At 47.6% G+C, this 20338-nt stretch overlaps 1 protein-coding gene across 2 annotated transcripts in view; it reads right to left on the reverse strand.

The window, feature by feature from the left end:
- Positions 1-20338, reverse strand: part of LOC138783896 (unconventional myosin-Ig-like) — a 91142-nt gene that overhangs the window by 10037 nt on the left and 60767 nt on the right. For both annotated transcript variants that reach the window (XM_069959202.1, XM_069959203.1), the window contains one exon: positions 19271-19416. In XM_069959202.1, coding sequence (XP_069815303.1) covers positions 19271-19416 — 146 coding nt within the window. The remainder of the gene's footprint in view (positions 1-19270; positions 19417-20338) is intronic.

A 20338-nucleotide genomic window follows, 5' to 3' on the forward strand; every position in this document is an offset into this window, starting at 1 on the left:
GTTGGAAATCACTGCTATAGAGAGTGTTCTTTGTGGGCCCTCTGCCGCAAACAATGCACCAGGTAGGTGGGGCCCCTGGTACAGAATATGCACTAGGGCCCCAGAGCTCCTGGTCATGTCTCTGTCTGAACCAGTAGGCTCCTCCCTACTAGCAGGAAGTTACAGGTCAACAGCCAATCACATTCAGAAGAAGGAGATGCGAGCCAACCACCATCTACATACAAGTGACATTCCACCAGCAGATGGCAGCAGTGAGCAGCCAGGTCATCCATCCTGAGAGCTAACAAGAAAGCAGAAAAATTGTGACTGCAGCTCTGGAAGTGACTGGAGGAAAAAACTAATTATAACAAAGAAGAATATAAACAAGGAAAGGATAAGATGCAATAAGATTTTGTAAGATGCTTTGCTGTGTATGTGCAGGAGGAAATGTCACAATAATATCTAGCAGTGATTTGAACACTCCGGGGCTCAACGCGACATTTTGGGGGTCCGTACAGGTCCCTGCACTCAGACAGCACTAATACCTGCGCCCCTGCAGGCAGAAAGTTGTGACTTATCAGGTCAGACAAACAGCGCCCCCTATAGAATGAATCAGCATGAGAAAGCTGAGGACCTAATGATACAATGGTGGAATTACCTGTACTTTCTGTAATAACTATATCTAAGCCTACCATGTGTGATACAACTAAGCTGCTGTATCTAATACTAACTTATGTTATCCTGTCTGCTGAACTGTGTCGCTTATCCTATCATATGTGATACAGTCTCCTGAGCTGCTGTATCTAAGCCCATCATTAAAGAAACAGCCTTCTCAGATTATGTATCTCATCTTTTCATGTGGGATACTGGGCTGCTCTGTTTAATTCTATCATGACAGATACAATAAGATGAGCTGTCATACTATCTGCTGAGCTGTGTATCTAAGCCTATAATGTGTGATACAGTTTCAGCACTACACCCCCATACCCTATCTTTTACTGTACAGTCCCCAGTCAGTAGAGGAGACCCCTATGATTAATGCCGGGGACATTTGTGCGGCCATTGTGAGGACATGACCCCTTTAGGCCTTTAAAAGTCAAGACTATCCACCCTGAATATGCCTAACCGGGGACCAGAGCCAAAAGTCCAGGATTATGGTCAGTCCTTACCCCCCACTCATCCCTCCCTCACCATCTATTATAACAGTTATATTTCTTGCTCCATCACAATGATCGTCTATCATAAAGCGAAAAAGCTGAACAGGAAGCCCGCAGCACAGAGAGTGTCAGGAAACCCAGAAGAGATGGGGGAGGGGTAGGGATGGGTGGGAGAAGGGCCGACTGTCACCTCAGACGCCCTCATGGTGACGCTAGTGCACTATTAGGAGATTATATAACATGGTGCTGTTTGGGGCACTGTATTGCATTGTAACGTGACCTCTGTATAGCAGTCTTATATGGGCAATGTATGGCACCATATTTTAAGTTATTTTAACTTATGTAGGCATTATATTGCATTATGCTATCTGTACGGCTGTTATACTGTAAGCTGGCACTCTATAGCAGTCTTATGTGGGTATTGTATGGCATGGTAATGTATTCTTCGTATGGCCCTTTAATGATGGCACGCTATAGCAGTCTTATGTAGGCACTGTAGGACACAATATTGTCCTCCAAGAACAAAACTCTAGGTCTGCATAACCAGGCCAAGGCTTGATTACATGCGGCTTCCATCATTAATAGAGCAGAGGGTTCTTTACAGTACAAGAAGTAAACTTTGCAATGCTTCTATATGCCTATTATATGTATAAAAATGGGGCAATGCAAAACACAATATCCATGTATGTGTGAAAAAAACAGATACAGCAGAAGGGAGAGATGATTGTGGGTGATACTGCTGGGGTTACCTTACTCTCCGGACTGGTGGGGGTGGTGTTTATGTGTGTGTGAGGGGGGGGGGGGGGGGTGAAACACATGGTGCATGCTGGACTAAAGAGCACAATGTGCTCCCCGTCAGTGAGAGTGATGGCTGCTGGAGGATGACTGCGAGCAGATGTCCAATGTCCCAACCTGCCTTGTTTTATGCCCATCATGTTTTCTATACTCTTAGGCAAAGGGTGGGAAGGGGCAAATGCACTGCCCTGTAGATGGGCACAAGGGGGCAGCACCCTCCTCTAACATTGGCAGGCAGTCAGGTTTGTGTGAAGTTCAATCCAATACTTTCTCACCCCATAATCCATACCTCTTCCCCGCACATCCGATACCTGTCTGAGCCCTCTGCACTTCCTATAATCCCCTGAGCCCAACACACATCCCATACCCCCCCACACACACACACACACATCCCATACCTCCCCGAGCCCCCTGAAAATCCTTAACCCCCACTGAGCCCCCCCACATCCCATACTTCCCCGAGCCCCCTGCACATTTTATAATCCCCTGAGCTCCGCACACATCCCATACCTCCCCGAGCCCCCTGCACATCCTACACTCCCACTGAGCCCACCCCAGCCCTAGGTACATATCATACCCCCTCATGCCCCACACACATCCCACACACAACAACCCCCCCTCCTCCCGAGCCCACCACGTATGCCATCTGATGTGGATGAGGCAGCAGATCCAGGGATGAACTGATCAAGGCTGGAAAAGAACAGTCACAGGGATTATGGAGTGGGGGATTATAATCTCCGGATGTTATTGTGATTTGACAGATTATGATGCACTACAACAATAACAGGTCTGGTATAACACTGCTGAGGGAATACCACGGACTACACCCATCATACAGGACAGGAGAAGTGGTACTGTGCAGTGTCTATATATACAGAATAAGAGCAGATATTGAGCATTACACCCAGTATACAGGACAGGAGAAGTGGTACTGTGCACTGTCCATATATACAGAATAAGAGCAGATACTGAGGATTACACCCAGTATACAGGACAGGAGAAGTGGTACTGTGCAGTGGCCATATATACAGAATAAGAGCAGATACTGAGGATTACACCCAGCATACAGGACAGGAGAAGTGGTACTGTGCAGTGTCCATATATACAGAATAAGAGCAGATACTGAGGATTACACCCAGCATACAGGACAGAAGAAGTGGTACTGTGCAGTGTCCATATATACAAAATAAGAGCAGATACTGAGGATTACACCCAGTATACAGGACAGGAGAAGTGGTACTGTGCAGTGTCCATATATACAGAATAAGAGCAGATACTGAGGATTACACCCAGCATACAGGACAGGAGAAGTGGTACTGTGCAGTGTCCATATATACAGAATAAGAGCAGATACTGAGGATTACACCTAATATACAGGACAGGAGAAGTGGTACTGTGCAGTGGCTATATATACAGAATAAGAGCAGATACTGAGGATTACACCCAGTATACAGGACAGGAGAAGTGGTACTGTGCAGCGTCCATATATATAGAATAAGAGCAGATACTGAGGATTACACCCAGCATACAGGACAGGAGAAGTGGTACTGTGCAGTGTATATATATATATATACAGAATAAGAGCAGATACTGAGGATTACACCCAGCATACAGGACAGGAGAAGTGGTACTGTGCAGTGTCCATATATACAGAATAAGAGCAGATACTGAGGATTACACCCAGCATACAGGACAGGAGAAGTGGTACTGTGCAGTGTCCATATATACAGAATAAGAGCAGATACTGAGGATTACACCCAGTATACAGGACAGGAGAAGTGGTACTGTGCAGTGTCTATATATACAGAATAAGAGCAGATACTGAGGATTACACCCAGTATACAGGACAGGAGAAGTGGTACTGTGCAGTGTCCATATATACAGAAAAAGAGCAGATACTTGACAGTACAAGTGGTACTGTATTAATATATGGTAGGCATGTGCCAGTTTGGCTGGGGTCACCTTACAGGGGATGATGTCGGATTACTCTCTGCCGTCAGCGCAGTCTGAGTGTATTAAGGGATTGTGCACCTGAGTTCCCCGGCGGTCAGCGCTCTGTAGGGATGGGCTCTGTCTCCAGATGGCAGCAGACAGGGCCGCTCCCTCACATTGGGGGGTAATTGGCTTCTCTTTGTGTCTGTGCTTTGGTGACAGATGGAAGCTGAAGCTGGATAATGCTGCATGCCGATACACGGCCATTGTCTAATATCTTCACGCCTGGCGCACTGATGGCCACTTAACCCTTCCCATGGATAAAGCGCTACAGGCGCAAGGGTAACACGGTGTAATCTATCACATCTGTACCCGACACATGCCCAGCTGTGCCCACCTTATACCCAGGGCAGTGCACCAAGGGCACTAGTACCTGACGGGTCCAGCAGTGTCTGCCACAGCTCAGGAGTATATTGAACCTCAAAAGGTGCCACCATGAAGCCTGGCCCTCTACCCCAACATTGCCCCTAGTGCAAAAATCCTGCAAGACTCCTCTAGCTGTGGATAATGGGTCCTACAGTACTTGGCATCATGTTATGTAAAGATATGTTCCCTCCACGTGAGACGTCTTCATGGTGATCACATCCAGTGTCACGCACACACACATATATATATATATATATATATATATATATATATAGATGTAGATATATATATATATATATATATAGTGTATATACAGAGTATATGTGAGGCTGAGGCAGATGTAGCAGAGCTCAAACTGTGAACATACATGTAAAATATATATAGAAGAACGGGTCCGAATAGTTATAGCGCTCATATCCTATAGGCAGGGTTTTTTACATAGGACTGCAGGTGACATCTACTACATTATCTGTACTCAGAGAGTTATTACTGTGTTATCTGGGATGTTACATAGGACTGCAGGTAGTATTTACTACATTATCTGTACTCAGAGAGATATCACTGTGTTATCTGTGGTGTTACATAGGACTGCAGGTGACATCTACCATATTTACTTTACTCAGAGAGCTATCACTGTTATCTGTGGTGTTACATAGGACTGCATGTGACATCTACTACATTATCTGTACTCAGAGTTATCACTGTGTTATGTGTCGTGTTACATAGGACTGCAGATCACTTCTACTACATTATCTTTACCCAGAGAGTTATCACTGTTATCTGTGGTGTTACATAGGGCTACATGTGACATCTACTACATTATCTGTACTCAGAGTTATCACTGTGTTATCTGTGGTGTTACATAGGACTGCAGATCACTTCTACTACATTATCTCTACCCAGAGAGTTATCACTGTTATCTGTGGTGTTACATAGGACTGCAGGTGACATCTACTTATCTGTACTCAGAGAGTTACCACTGTGTTATCTGTAAAGGGCCCCCCTTTATAAAAGGGGGACACACGGGATTGCGCCCCCACCCCCCTTTTTAGTACAAGTTTGGTTTTACATGTATGTGGTAGTTGTTCTTTCCCCCCCCCTTCTTTCTATTCCTACAGGTACCACAAGCCTTGGAGATTCTGCTTAGCAACAGCCAGCGTTGTGATTGGTGATTACAGCTGTGTGGGAATACAGTGAGCTAAAAATAGAAAGGTGCCCTCTGTTTGGATTGGTCAGCTGGCTGAGAGCGGGAGATTTGGAATGGTATTTATAGGGGAGCCGGCTCTCAGCTGTGTCAGTCAGAGTAGCTGTACAGAAGAAGCTGCTCTGATGTGTACTGCTGGTTTCTGTGAAAGAGCTAAGGGCACACTGGGCTAGAGCGGTGCTTGTAAGCATAGCAAGGCTGTTAGTGTGTCCCTGTAAAAGAGCTTCAGCAGTACCTGTCACATAGCTAACAGGTTTCAGCAGCTGCCATAGTCGGTATAGAGAGCCTTCTCACTGAGCTTATCCGGAGGGCAGAAGGAGCTGAAGCATGGCTGAGGCGGTGTCTAGCAGAGCCGGTGTCCGAGGAAGTTGCTCCCTAGCGTATGGAGGAAGAGGAGAATTGTGTGCCGTATACTGCCCCCTAGAGACCTGGAGGTATTACAAGAGGCGAGTGCTGCGGAAGACAGGAGGCATAGAGGAAGAAGCAGCCGGGGGGAGCGGCCATATAAGCGGAGTAGGAGCAGTAAGAGAGCTGATTCAGCTCCCCTCCCGCCGCCCCCTTCTGGCAGTACCCCCCGGCACATCGCCATCATAGCCGAGGTTCCCATAGGAGCCGCGGTGCAGCCTCCCCACAGATGACCGCGCCCCCACCGGTGTCCGCAGCCCCGCAGGTGACCGCAGCCCCGCAGGTGTCCGCATCCCAGCAGAGTGCCGCAGAGGAGTTTACACCGCAGCAGATCCGTGGAGAGGAGTCAGCAGCTGTGGGTGAGAACATCAATGTGGGTCCTGTCCCTGATGTGAGCAGGAGTGATTTGTTTGCCAATGATGCTGTGAAAAAGTTTTGTGCCCTGGTAGCTAAAGGGTTTAATAGCAGTCCACCGCTGGCTAATGTGTGGTCTCAGAGTACGATTGCTGTACCTAATGTGTCAGTTCCAGGTTCAGAGCGCTTTGTGTTAAAGAGGCTCTAGCCTGGGAGCAGAGTGCTCTGCTTCTTGAGATTTGTGTTAAAGAGGCTCTAGCCTGGGAGCAGAGTGCTCTGCTTCTTGAGATTTGTGTTAAAGAGGCTCTAGCCTGGGAGCAGAGCGCTCTGCTTCTTGAGATTTGTGTTAAAGAGGCTCTAGCCTGGGAGCAGAGCGCTCTGCTTCTTGTAATACGCCAGTGATTGAGAAGTATGCTGGTGTGCCTGAGATTTGTGTTAAAGAGGCTCTAGCCTGGGAGCAGAGCGCTCTGCTTCTTGAGATTTGTGTTAAAGAGGCTCTAGCCTGTGAGCAGAGCGCTCTGCTTCTTGTAATACGCCAGTGATTGAGAAGTATGCTGGTGTGCCTGAGATTTGTGTTAAAGAGGCTCTAGCCTGGGAGCAGAGTGCTCTGCTTCTTGAGATTTGTGTTAAAGAGGCTCTAGCCTGGGAGCAGAGTGCTCTGCTTCTTGAGATTTGTGTTAAAGAGGCTCTAGCCTGGGAGCAGAGCGCTCTGCTTCTTGTAATACGCCAGTGATTGAGAAGTATGCTGGTGTGCCTGAGATTTGTGTTAAAGAGGCTCTAGCCTGGGAGCAGAGCGCTCTGCTTCTTGTAATACGCCAGTGATTGAGAAGGTGCTGATGTGCCTGAGATTTGTGTTAAAGAGGCTCTAGCCTGGGAGCAGAGCGCTCTGCTTCTTGTAATACGCCAGTGATTGAGAAGGTGCTGATGTGCCTGAGATTTGTGTTAAAGAGGCTCTAGCCTGGGAGCAGAGCGCTCTGCTTCTTGTAATACGCCAGTGATTGAGAAGGTGCTGATGTGCCTGAGATTTGTGTTAAAGAGGCTCTAGCCTGTGAGATGTCACCGCTTGGCTTCCACTTACAATTATGTGATGTCATTGCTACCTGCTAGTAAGGATGTGCTGGTGAAGCGTACAGATGATAAACCTGATGATGTTAAAAAGTCACCACCTCGTTCTATTTTTAACTGGTTACATGCTTATTAAACCATCTATTGTGCTGTAGTGGGAGAGAAGCGCCCTGAGCTGTGTTCCTCCTTATTTCAGCACATGGATAATATATTAGAGGCATACCGCAGTTTTGGCGGTATGGTCTGGTTTAACTATGATGAAATGTTTGAGCCTGGAAAGAATGTTGCTCATCTCGCCAGGTTCCCAGACAGGCAGAAAGCTGAATTGATTATTCATGGGTTCTCAATTGGTTTTGATGTTCCGCCTTAGGATGGTTTAGGATGCGTGGTGGTGGACAATTTAAAATCTGTGTCCTTGCATGAGGCCGTGGTTAGGGACAAAATAATGAAGGAAGTTCGGGAAGGGAGGGTTGCGGGACCTTTTTCTGCACCCCCCTTTCCTAACTTTCGCATCTCCCCCTTAGGATTGGTCCCTAAAAAGGAGCCAGGGGAGTACAGGTTAATTCATCATTTATCTTACCCGTTGCACTCTTCCTTGAATGATAATGCAGATAAATCTTTGTCATCAGTTTCTTATGCTTCATTAAATGACGCTGTAAGAGTTATTCGTTTTTTTTGGTGTTCGGGCCCTGTTAGCTAAATGTGATATAAAGTCTGCGTTCTGTTTGTTACTGGTTAATCCTGAAGGTTTTAGTTCACTTGGTTTTTGTTTTGAGAATAATTATTACTTTTATCGTTGTTTACCAATGGGTTTTACTCTTTCATGCTATTACTTTTGAGGTTTTTTTTTTTTTTTTTTTTTTTTTTTTGCAACGTTTCTGCACTGGATGGTGAATTATGGGGTACCGGATGGTGCCGTCGTTCACTACCTAGACGATTTTCGGTTTATTGGTTTATTGCCGTGTCACTGTTTAGAGTTTCTAGGTATCACATTGGATACAGTGAGAATGGAATTCAGATTAAAAGTTATCCAGATTAAAATGCGCATTGAAGTGTATGTTACAGAAAGTTAAGGTGACTTTAAAGGAATTGCAATCAGTTTTAGGTTTGTTGGCTTTTATTATGCGTGTCATTCCTATGGGTCGTATATTTTCTAAGAGACTCTATGCAGCTACTGCTGGTTTAAAATCTCCCCGTGCTCACATCCGCCTTACCAAACCGCTTAAGGAGGATCTGAGCATGTGGTTGGAGTTTGTATCTACTTTGAATGGTCATTCTGTCTTTTTACCGGAGTTTGTAGAGTCTGATGCTATTGCTTTATATACTGATGCGGCGAGTGCTCACGGTTACGGGGCTTATTTTGCTGGACAGTGGTCAGCTGAGCCTTGGCCTGATACATGGGTCCAGGCTGGTGTATGGAAGAATATTGTTCTGTTAGAATTATTCCCGGTGTTATTAAGGTCGGATAATAAAGGAGTCATTTATGCAGTGAATTGCCTGTCTTCAAAATCAGCCATGGTTATAAAATTGTTACGCCACTTAGTATTGTACTGTATGTCTAATAACATCTGGCTAAAGGCTGTACATTTACAGGGTAGTAAGAACACTATAGTTGATTCTTTATCTCGTGGTCAGTTTGCAGATTTCCGGCGTCTGGCTCCGGAGGCAGTGGCTGTGGGCACTGCTTGCCCAAATCACTTGTGGTCGCTGATCTGGGACTAACAGCGCAGCTAATTAGGAAGTCAGTGGCACCTCGTACTTGGACTGCCTACGCAGTTGCATGGTCCCAGTGGAAGTCTTTTGTTTTTCCTTACAGGAGCACCATCTACAACATGATGTGTGGTTGTCATTAGCTTTTGTAAATATGTTAATTGCTAAACAGCTTTCTCACTCTGCTATAGTGAAATCTTTGTATGGTGTTTCGTTCTTTTTTAAAATTCTGGGTCTGCATAGTATTTCTAGTTTTTTCCTTATTAAACAGGTTCTTAAAGGTTACAAAAAGGGACGTGTCTCTCCAGATGTGCGTCGCCCTATTACTATTGATCTGTTATTAAAGTTACATGAAGTTTTACATATTGTTTGTTCTAGTTTTGAGGATGTTTTGTTTAAAGCATTATTTTCATTAGCTTTCTTTGGCGCTTTTCGCCTGGGTAAGAGAAGGCGTGTATGGATCCTAGGCCACTCATTTGTGGTATGGGCTTCCAAGAGAGCTGAGCGGCATAATTATGGGGTAAACCTGAGTTTTGACTTGGAGCAGTTTGAGGTGCAGTGGTTCGGGTATAGTGGTCTCCGGTGGAGGGAAATATATGCCATCCTGCATAGTCTAGCCTCAGCTCTGCCCCCCCCGGATATTTTAATTATACACGCCGGGGGCGATGACATAGGAAAATTAAAAACTCTGGACTTATTGTGGAGATCAAGAGGGATCTGTCGTTGTTTAAATGTATTTTTTCCTGAGTGTATTTTAGTTTTTTTTTTTTTTTCTGAGATCATTCCTCGTCTCTCCTGGATGCGCAAAGGACTGTACTTCTATGAAAAAATTAGGAAGCGTATTAACTTTGCAGTGTCTAAATTTATCCCCTCTCTAGGTGGCCTATCATTTAGGCACCTGGACCTTGAGGGATATTTACCCGGCCTTTATTGGTCTGACCTCGTGCACCTATCCGACATTGGGTCAGACATTCTAAATGCCAATTTTCAGTCAATTATAGAATTGGGTGCCGTGGCACTGTTGGAGGTGGGGCCTGGTCAGCTTCTCTGACCAGGCAGGTGGGGTATTGTCGCCCTGCTCTCAGGGCGGGCATGTCCTTCTGTTAAGCTATGGCTCGGTTATTTATTTATTGATTTATTTATTGATTAAATTATTTGATTATTTATGATATTGGTGCTTAACAGTGTATTTGCTTACCCTTATTAAAGTGCCACGGCCTTTATATTCCAAATGCTTGTTAGTCTTATTTCAGGGGGGGTATTGGGGGCTGCATTTCCGTGTAAAGGGCCCCCCTTTATAAAAGGGGGACACACGGGATTGCGCCCCCACCCCCCTTTTTAGTACAAGTTTGGTTTTACATGTATGTGGTAGTTGTTCTTTCCCCCCCCCTTCTTTCTATTCCTACAGGTACCACAAGCCTTGGAGATTCTGCTTAGCAACAGCCAGCGTTGTGATTGGTGATTACAGCTGTGTGGGAATACAGTGAGCTAAAAATAGAAAGGTGCCCTCTGTTTGGATTGGTCAGCTGGCTGAGAGCGGGAGATTTGGAATGGTATTTATAGGGGAGCCGGCTCTCAGCTGTGTCAGTCAGAGTAGCTGTACAGAAGAAGCTGCTCCCACCCGCCCTCCCTTATGTTCAAGGATTTTGTCGTGGCACTTTGATAGAGGGGGTATTGTCGCCCTGCTCTCAGGGCGGGCATGTCCTTCTGTTAAGCTATGGCTCGGTTATTTATTTATTGATTTATTTATTGATTAAATTATTTGATTATTTATGATATTGGTGCTTAACAGTGTATTTGCTTACCCTTATTAAAGTGCCACGGCCTTTATATTCCAAATGCTTGTTAGTCTTATTTCAGGGGGGGTATTGGGGGCTGCATTTCCGTGTTGTGTTACATAGGACTGTAGGTAGTATCTACTACATTATCTATACTTAGAGAAATATCACTGTGTTATCTGTGGTGTTACATAGGACTGCAAGTGACATCTACTTATCTTTACTCAGAGAGTTATAACTGTGTTATCTGTGGTGTTACATAGGACTGCAGGTGACATCTACTACATTATCTGCACTCAGAGAGTTATCACTGTGTTGTCTGTGGTGTTACATAGGACTGCAGGGAGGGATAAGGGCACATACAACACAAAAGCCCACTCCCTGAGATTTGGGGGTCTCTCTCAGGCCTCAGCTCATTCACATCACATACAGGCCGTGGTCTACAGTTTCCATGGTAACCAGTATAAAATATGCTGGGTCCTGTCACAGATTCATTCGTTTCTCCACCATTGCGCGGTGCTCCCTGCAGTCACACGTCTCCTGACTCTGCCGCTTCTCGCGCACATTTACATTTCTGGGTTTCAGAGCTCTGAATGAACCAGTCCATATACTGTCATTTATGGAGAGTTGGGCCAGGAATGGTGTATGCTGGGAGTTGTAGTACCACATAATATCTCTTAAAATATATAAAGAAACTAGTCTGTTATAGGAGGCCAGAACTCAGAGGGCGCTAGTAGTGTGGCTGAATCTACAATGGGACACTATGGCTGTTAAAGGGGTTATCCAGCGCTACAAAAACATGGCCACTTTCTTCCAGAGACAGCCCCACTCTTGTCTCCAGCTTGGGCAGGGTTTTGCTGCTCAGTTCCATTGAAGTGAATGGAGCTTAATTGCAAACCGCACCTGACCTGAAGACAAGAGTCGTGTTGTCTCTGAAAGAAAGTGGCCATGGTTTTGTAGCACTGGATGACTTCTTTAGGGTGCCTTCACACCTACCTACTCGCAGCGTTAATAACGCTGTGAGTCGGCTAGGTCCTGGCAGATCACTGTCAGTACATACATGCAGCGGTCTGAACGACCTCTGCGTGTATGTAAATCTGCCGGCCGCTAAACCCCTTCTGATGCCGGACGGCCACCCTCCGCTCAGCTCTGTATACATTACCTCCTCGCTCCACGGGGTCCCAGCGTCCTGCTCTCCCGCCCGGCCAATCAGTGGCTGCGGCAGGGCAACACACTGATTGGCCGGGCGGGAGAGCAGGACGCCGGGACCCCGTGGAGCGAGGAGGTAATGTATACAGAGAGGAGCGGGAGGCGGCCATCCGGCATCAGAAGGGGTTAAGCGGCCGGCAGATTTACATAAACGCAGCAGTCGTTCAGACCGCTGCGTGTATGTACTGACAGTGATCTGCCAGGACCTAGCCGACTAGCAGCGTTATTAACGTTGCGAGTCGGTAGGTGTGAAGGCACCTTTAATGTTATGAGGCACTATGGTTGGTACTGCTATGGGGGCACTATGGTTGGTAATGTTATGTGGCTGTGTTATGGGGCACTATGGTTGGTACTGCTATGGGGGCACTGTGGTTGGTAATGTTATGTAGCTGTGTTATGGGGCGCTATAGTTGGTACTGCTATAGGGGCACTGTGGTTGGCTATGGTATAGGGCACTGTGGTTGGTACTGTAATGGGGCAGTATGGTTTGCTATGTTTTGTTGCAGTGTTATGGCGGCACTATGGCTGGCTATGTTACCTGGCAATGTTATGGGGCACTATTGTTGGCTATAATATGTGGCAGTGTTATGGTGGCACTGTGGTTGGTTATTGTGTGGTGCACCATGGTTGGTACTGTAATGAGGGCACTATGGCTGGCTATATTAAGTGGGAGTGTTACAGGGGCACTATGGCTGGCTATGTTATGTGGCAGTGTTATGTGGGCACTATGGCTGGCTACATTATGTGGCACTATTATGAGGGCAATGTGGTTGGCTATATTATGTGGCAGTGTTATGTGCCAGTGTTACGGGGCAATGTGGTTGGCTATGTTATGAGCCAGTGTTATGGGGCACTGTGGTTGGCTATGTTATGTGCCAGTATTATGGGGCAATGTGGTTGGCTATGTTATGTGCCAGTGTTACGGGGCAATGTGGTTGGCTATGTTATGTGCCAGTGTTACGGGGCAATGTGGTTGGCTGTTATGTGCCAGTGTTACGGGGCACTGTGGTTCGCTCTATTATGTGCCAGTGTTACGGGGCACTGTGGTTGGCTATGTTATGTCCCAGTGTTACGGGGCAATGTGGTTGGCTATGTTATGTGCCAGTGTTACGGGGCAATGTGGTTGGCTGTTATGTGCCAGTGTTACGGGGCACTGTGGTTTGCTCTATTATGTGCCAGTGTACGGGGCACTGTGGTTGGCTATGTTATGTGCCAGTGTTACGGGGCACTGTGGTTGGCTATGTTATGTGCCAGTGTTACGGGGCAATGTGGTTGGCTATGTTATGTGCCAGTGTTACGGGGCACTGTGGTTGGCTATGTTATGTGGCAGTGTTAGGGGGCACTGTGGTTGGCTATGTTATGTGGCAGTGTTAGGGGGCACTGTGGTTGGCTATGTTATGTGGCAGTGTTAGGGGGCACTGTGTTGGTACTGGTATGTGGCGCTTATCCTTCTTAGCAACCAATCACAGCTCAGCTTTCACTTCTCACGTTGCTCTGGTAAAATTAAAGATGAGCTGTGATTGGTTGCTATAGGCAACAGATAGCTTCTTACTATAGGACAGCACTAGGGTGCAGTAGCGGTCTTTGACACCAAGCACCCCAAGCAATCGCTTGGGGCCCCCAATATCCAGGGGGGCCCCCACGGCCCGCTCTTTTCTTGTGCTCAAGAACGCTAGACAGGGCCGCTGCTCCGTTCACTGCTGTGATCTGAACTGTAACTATGAGCACTCGTAATGAGCGCTCACAGTTACATGCAGCAGCAGCACTGACAGGGCGGGAGCCATTGGCTTCCTTCCTGTCAGTCACTCTTGTGGCCACAGGAAGTGTTTTCCCTGCGGTCACAAGTGTCCGCTCTGTCCTTATGGTGTCGGTGCTCCAGTGACATCATTGGAGCATCAGTGCCAGGACAAGGGGAGCGCGGCCTCTTGTGACCGCAGGGAAAACCCTTCCTGCGGCCACAAGAGTGAAGAGAAGAGGAGACGCCCGGACCCAGGTGAGTATAAGTGTTTGTTTTATTGTGTTATATACTATATGGGAGGGGGAACACACAGGGGCCTGTGTAATTGGGGGAGCGCACGACGGGGGTCTATATAAATGGGGGGAGCGCACGGCGGGGCTATATAATGGGGAAGACACAGGGGGGCTATATATAACTGGGGGAGCACACAGGGGGGCTATAGACTACTGGGGCTTCACAGAGGGGTCTATATACTACTTGGGTAAGCACACAGGGGGCCTATATACTACTTGGGGCAGCGAATGGGGTCTATATATAACTGGGGGAGCACACAGGAGGTCTATATCCAAGTGGGGGAGCACACAGGAGGTCTATATATAACTGGGGGGGGGGCGGCACACAGAGGTCTATATACTACTGGGGCAGCACACAGGGGGTCTATATACTACTGGAGGAGCACACAGAGGTCTATATACTACTGGTGGGGCAAACAGGGGGTCTATATATTACTGGGGGAACGCACAGAGGGTCTATATACTAGTGGGGCACACAGGGGGTCTATATACTACTGGGGGCAGCACACAGGGGGTCTATATATAACGGGGAGCACATAGAGGGTCTATATATAACTGGGGGAGCACACAGGGGGTCTATATATAACTGGGGGCAGCACACAAGGGGTCTATATACTGCTGGGGGAGCACACAGGGATCTATATAATACTGGTGGAGCACACAGGGGGTCTATATATAACTGGGGGAACCACACAGGGTGTTTATATACTACTGGAGGAGCACACAGGGGTCTATATCCAAGTGGGGGAGCACACAGGAGGTCTATATCCAAGTGGGGGAGCACACAGGGGGGCTATATACCACTGAGGGAGCTCACAGGGGAGCTATATACAAGTGGGGGAGCACACAGGGGGCTATATACTAGTGGGGGAGCACACAGGGGTATATGTAACTGAGGGCAGCACACGGGGTATATACGACTGGGGCAGCACACAGGGGGTTTATATACAACTGGGACAGCACACAGGGGGTCTATATACTTTTGGGGGAGCACACGGGGGGCTATATATAACTAGGGGAACACACAGGCGTCTATACACTACTGGGGGAAGCACACAAGGGGTATATACTATTGAGGGGAAGCACATAAGGGGTATATACTACTGGCAGCTGCATACAAGGGGTATATACTACTGGGGGCAGTCTATTGCTGTGGAGTGCGTGTCGAGGGGGGGGGGGGGCCCAGACATAACTTCGCTTGGGGCCCCAGAAATGCCAAGACCGCCCCTGCTAGGGTGCAGGTACCACACAGATCATACAGCTCAGTCACCAGGTGTGGGGGCCACACAGATCATACAGCTCAGTCACCAGGTGTGGGGGCCACACATATCATACATCTCAGTCATCAGGTGTAAGGGCCACACATATACAGCTCAGTCACCAGGTGTGGGGGGGGGGGCACACATATCATACAGCTCAGTCACCAGGTGTAAGGGCCACACATATCATACAGCTCAGTCACCAGGTGTGTGGGCCACACATATCATACAGCTCAGTCACCAGGTGTGGGGGCCACACATATCATACAGCTCAGTCATCAGGTGTAAGGGCCACACATATCATACAGCTCAGTCACCAGGTGTGGGGGCCACACATATCATACAGCTCAGTCACCAGGTGTAAGGGCCACACATATACAGCTCAGTCACCAGGTGTGGGGGCCACACATATCATATATCTCAGTCACCAGGTGCGGGGGGCACACATACCATATAGCTCAGTCACCAGGTGTGGGAGCCACACATATACAGCTCAGTCACCAGGTGTGGGGGCCACACCTATCATACAGCTCAGTCATCAGGTGTAAGGGCCACACATATCATACAGCTCAGTCACCAGGTGTAAGGGCCACACATATCATACATCTCAGTCACCAGGTGTAAGGGCCACACATATACAGCTCAGTCACCAGGTGTGGGGGCCACACATATCATATATCTCAGTCACCAGGTGCGGGGGGCACACATACCATATAGTTCAGTCACCAGGTGTGGGAGCCACACATATACAGCTCAGTCACCAGGTGTGGGGGCCACACATATCATACAGCTCAATCATCAGGTGTAAGGGCCACACATATCATACAGCTCAGTCACCAGGTGTAAGGGCCACACATATCATACATCTCAGTCACCAGGTGTAAGGGCCACACATATACAGCTCAGTCACCAGGTGTGGGGGCCACACATATCATATATCTCAGTCACCAGGTGCGGGGGGCACACATACCATATAGTTCAGTCACCAGGTGTGGGAGCCACACATATACAGCTCAGTCACCAGGTGTGGGGGCCACACATATCATACAGCTCAATCATCAGGTGTAAGGGCCACACATATCATACAGCTCAGTCACCAGGTGTAAGGGCCACACATATCATACAGCTCAGTCATCAGGTGTAAGGGCCACACATATCATACAGCTCAGTCACCAGGTGTAAGGGCCACACGTATCATACAGCTCAGTCACCAGGTGTAAGGGCCACACATACCATACAGCTCAGGTTTCAGGTGTAGGAGCCACACATATCATACAGCTCAGTCACCAGGTGTAAGGGCCACACATAACACACAGCTCAGGTTTCAGGTGTGGGGGCCACACATATCATATAGCTTCTGTGAACTAAACATCTGATACTGTCTGCTGAGCCACTGTATCTAAGCCTATCTCATGTGATACTGTCTATGCTGGCTGCAGTCTTGGTGATCTGACAGCCATTCCCTCTGGGCAGCAGCAGCGCAATGTCTGGTCACAGGCGGCTGAGCATTAGGAGCTGTGCTGTCACCATCACAACTCACTGTATGATTAGCAGAGCCCTCCGCAGAGCTGACACCACACAACAGACCAGGTGTGTGTAGATGGAGGTGGAAATAGTCACTGCAACAGGGGGATAAAACATATTACAGCCACTCAAAGTGTTACTGTGCAGTGTTTATATACTGAGCATTACACCCAATATACAGGACAGGAGAAGTGGTAATGTGCAATGTCCATATATACAGAATAAGAGCAGATACTGAGGATTACACCCAATATACAGGACAGGAGAAGTGGTAATGTGCAGTGTATATATATATATACAGAATAAGAGCAGATACTGAGGATTACACCCAGTATACAGGACAGGAGAAGTGGTACTGTGCAGTGGCCATATATACAGAATAAGAGCAGATACTGAGCATTACACCCAGTATACAGGACAGGAGAAGTGGTACTGTGCAGTGTCCATATATACAGAATAAGAGCAGATACTGAGGATTACACCCAGTATACAGGACAGGAGAAGTGGTACTGTGCAGTGTCCATATATACAGAATAAGAGCAGATACTGAGGATTACATCCAGCATACAGGACAGGAGGAGTAGTACTGTGCACTGCCCATATGGTATTATACACAGTATACAGGACAGGAGAAGTGGTACTGTGCAGTGTCCTTATATACAGAATATAAGCAGATACTGAGGATTACACCCAGCATACAGGACAGGAGAAGTAGTACTGTGCAGTGGCCATATATACAGAATAAGAGCAGATGATGGGAGTTACACTGTGCCCCCTCTCCCTGCTGACATTTATTTGTCCTTTACACTCCTGGCTTCACATATTCAGAGGCGTATATAATGCAGTGTACACTCAGTACATGCCATTACCCACAATGCCCGCTGCAGTGCCAGTGCGGTATGATGTGCGCTCACCATATATATATATATCAGCTTCCTGCTCACTCCTGTGTTCTCCTGTTGCTGGGCAGATTTCCTGCAGAATGATACCCTCTGGCTTGTTATAGCAGTATATAGATGTTAAGGTGGCAGCAGAGTGCACCCCCCCCCCCAATCTCCCCCAGACCAGGAGAGAAGACTCTCATCAGGCTCCAGGACAATAAGATGTACATTCATAGTTAGGGGTAGGATACAAGCTGCAACCATCGTGCTAAACCTAAGGGTCCGAAAGGTTGTAGCCTTTCCTGTCCAGCCATGATGGGAATTGTAGTTATGAAACAGCTGGGGGCTGCAAGTTTGACACCTGTGCTGTAGAAGATGATATAAGACTATTACAAACCAATCATCTCCTCTCCTCCCTGCATTGGGTGGAGTTTTCTCACCGCCTGTGACATGCTGCGTGGTCTGCCTCCTCTCCTGGGCCTTACACCTGTATCTATGACTCTCCAGCCTCCTGTTCACAGTATGGACTGATCTACAGAACTAGAGCTTCTGACATATGGCATCTAAGTCAAGCATTATGGGAAGTGTAGTTATTAGAACTGCTGCTTGCAGATGATGGACAAGTTAGTGATAGATATATGCCAGGGATAGGGAAACTTCGGCCCTCCAGCTGTTGCAAAACTACAATTCCCATTATGCCTGGACAGCCGAAGCATTAGCTTCATGTCCAGGCATGATGGGAATTGTAGTTTTGCAACAGCTGGAGGGCCGAAGGTTCCCCATCCCTGATATATGCCGAGCCCTGAGCAGTCACATGGTCTTATGGATGAAGGAATCACATTCTCCTCCTTGCATGAAATGAATCAATAAGGCGATCAGAGACTGCGACCCCCTCCCCCACCCGCCGTCTTCTACAAATGTGTGAATTATTCTACGCTAACATCAATCAGGGTGTAAGTAACAGGCGGAGGGGGCTATATGCAAACTCACTTTTAGTTTAACCATTTATTTTCCACAGATGAGCTAGCTATTCATCCTACTGCACCATAATACTATATGATTAGGCTTTTCAGTTGTAGCGTAAGGCTGGGAAAACTGGGTCACAACCACTAAGGGGGTGTGATAGCGGTCATACTGCTAGTGACCCATCTTTCCCAGGAACAGAATAACAACCCATGAGCGGATTAGAACAGTAATGGCGGTGACAGCAGAGGGCGACTCAAGGACGTCACTTATTTACCGGCCAGAGCTCTTCACAGCCAGACTTGTGCCAAGATGCGGCTGGAGGCAAAATGTCAACAGGATGTGATTTTACGGCCGCGCGAGCGACTCGCTGTGACCCCTTTTAGTGAATCGATAAAAATGTTCTTTTCATGCGGAGAAGCCTGTCCGCAGCTCTGGGATACACAGCGGTGAGCGGCACAGGGGGCAGCTACAGGACAGATATACAATCCCTGCTGCTGATATAATGTAAACAGACTGGGGGAGGGGCACAGGGGACTGGGGGAGGGGCACAGGAGACTGGAGGAGGGGCACAGGGGACTGGGGGAGGGGCACTTACGATTTTAAGTAATTCATCAGCGTTCCCACAAATTCGCCCACGCGGTGCTCGATGGCCGGTTCCAGGCAGAAGGCCATGTCGTTGTTCTTCTGGGTGTGGAGGACGACCAGCTGGTCGGGACCTTCTGTAACACTCAGTCCTGTGACCTGAAAGAGGACAGAATCAAGATATCACACCTTTATTTATCAGGGGCACTATACTCAGGGGCGTAACTACCACTATAGCAGCCATAGCGGTTGCTATGGGGCCCACCACATCAGGGGGGCCCTATTGCCTGCTCCTGCACTAGGCCCCCTGAACTGTCATAGTTTTCAGCACCAGGTGGACAGCTCAGGGTCAGTCGGGAAGTAAGGGGGGCCCAATCAAAGGTTTGCTATGGGGCCAAGCCATTTATAGTTACGCCCCTGACTATACTGGCAGTATTATTTATCAGGGACACTATGCTGGCAGTATTATTTATCAGGGGACACTATGCTGGCAGTATTAGTTTTTAGGGGCGCTATGGTAGCAGTATTATTTATCAGAAAGCACTATGATGGTAGTATTATTTATCAGAGGCACTATGCTGGCAGTATTATTTATCAGGAGGTACCATGGTGGCAATATTATTTATTAGGAGGCACAATGGTGGCAGTATTATTTATTAGGGAGCACTATGCTTGTAGTATTATTTATCAGGAGGTACCATGGTGACAATATTATTAATCAGGAAGTGATAAACACCTCAAGTGTCAGTGTGTCCTTATCCTGTACCCCAAGTGTCAGCACGCCCTTATACTGTACCCCAAGTGTCAGCGTGTCCTTATCTTGTACTCCAAGTGTCAGCGTGTCATTATCGTGTACCCCAAGTGTCAATGTGTCATTATCGTGTACCCCAAGTGTCAATGTGTCATTATCGTGTACCCCAAGTGTCAGGGTCATTATCGTGTACCCCAAGTGTCAATGTGTCATTATCGTGTACCCCAAGTGTCAGGGTCATTATCGTGTACCCCAAGTCTCAGTGTGTCCTTATCCTGTACCCCAAATGTCAGCGTGTCCTTACCCTGTACCCCAAGTGTCAGTGTCATT

The sequence above is a fragment of the Dendropsophus ebraccatus genome, chromosome 2, assembly GCF_027789765.1.
Source record: "Dendropsophus ebraccatus isolate aDenEbr1 chromosome 2, aDenEbr1.pat, whole genome shotgun sequence".
NCBI lineage: Eukaryota > Metazoa > Chordata > Amphibia > Anura > Hylidae > Dendropsophus > Dendropsophus ebraccatus.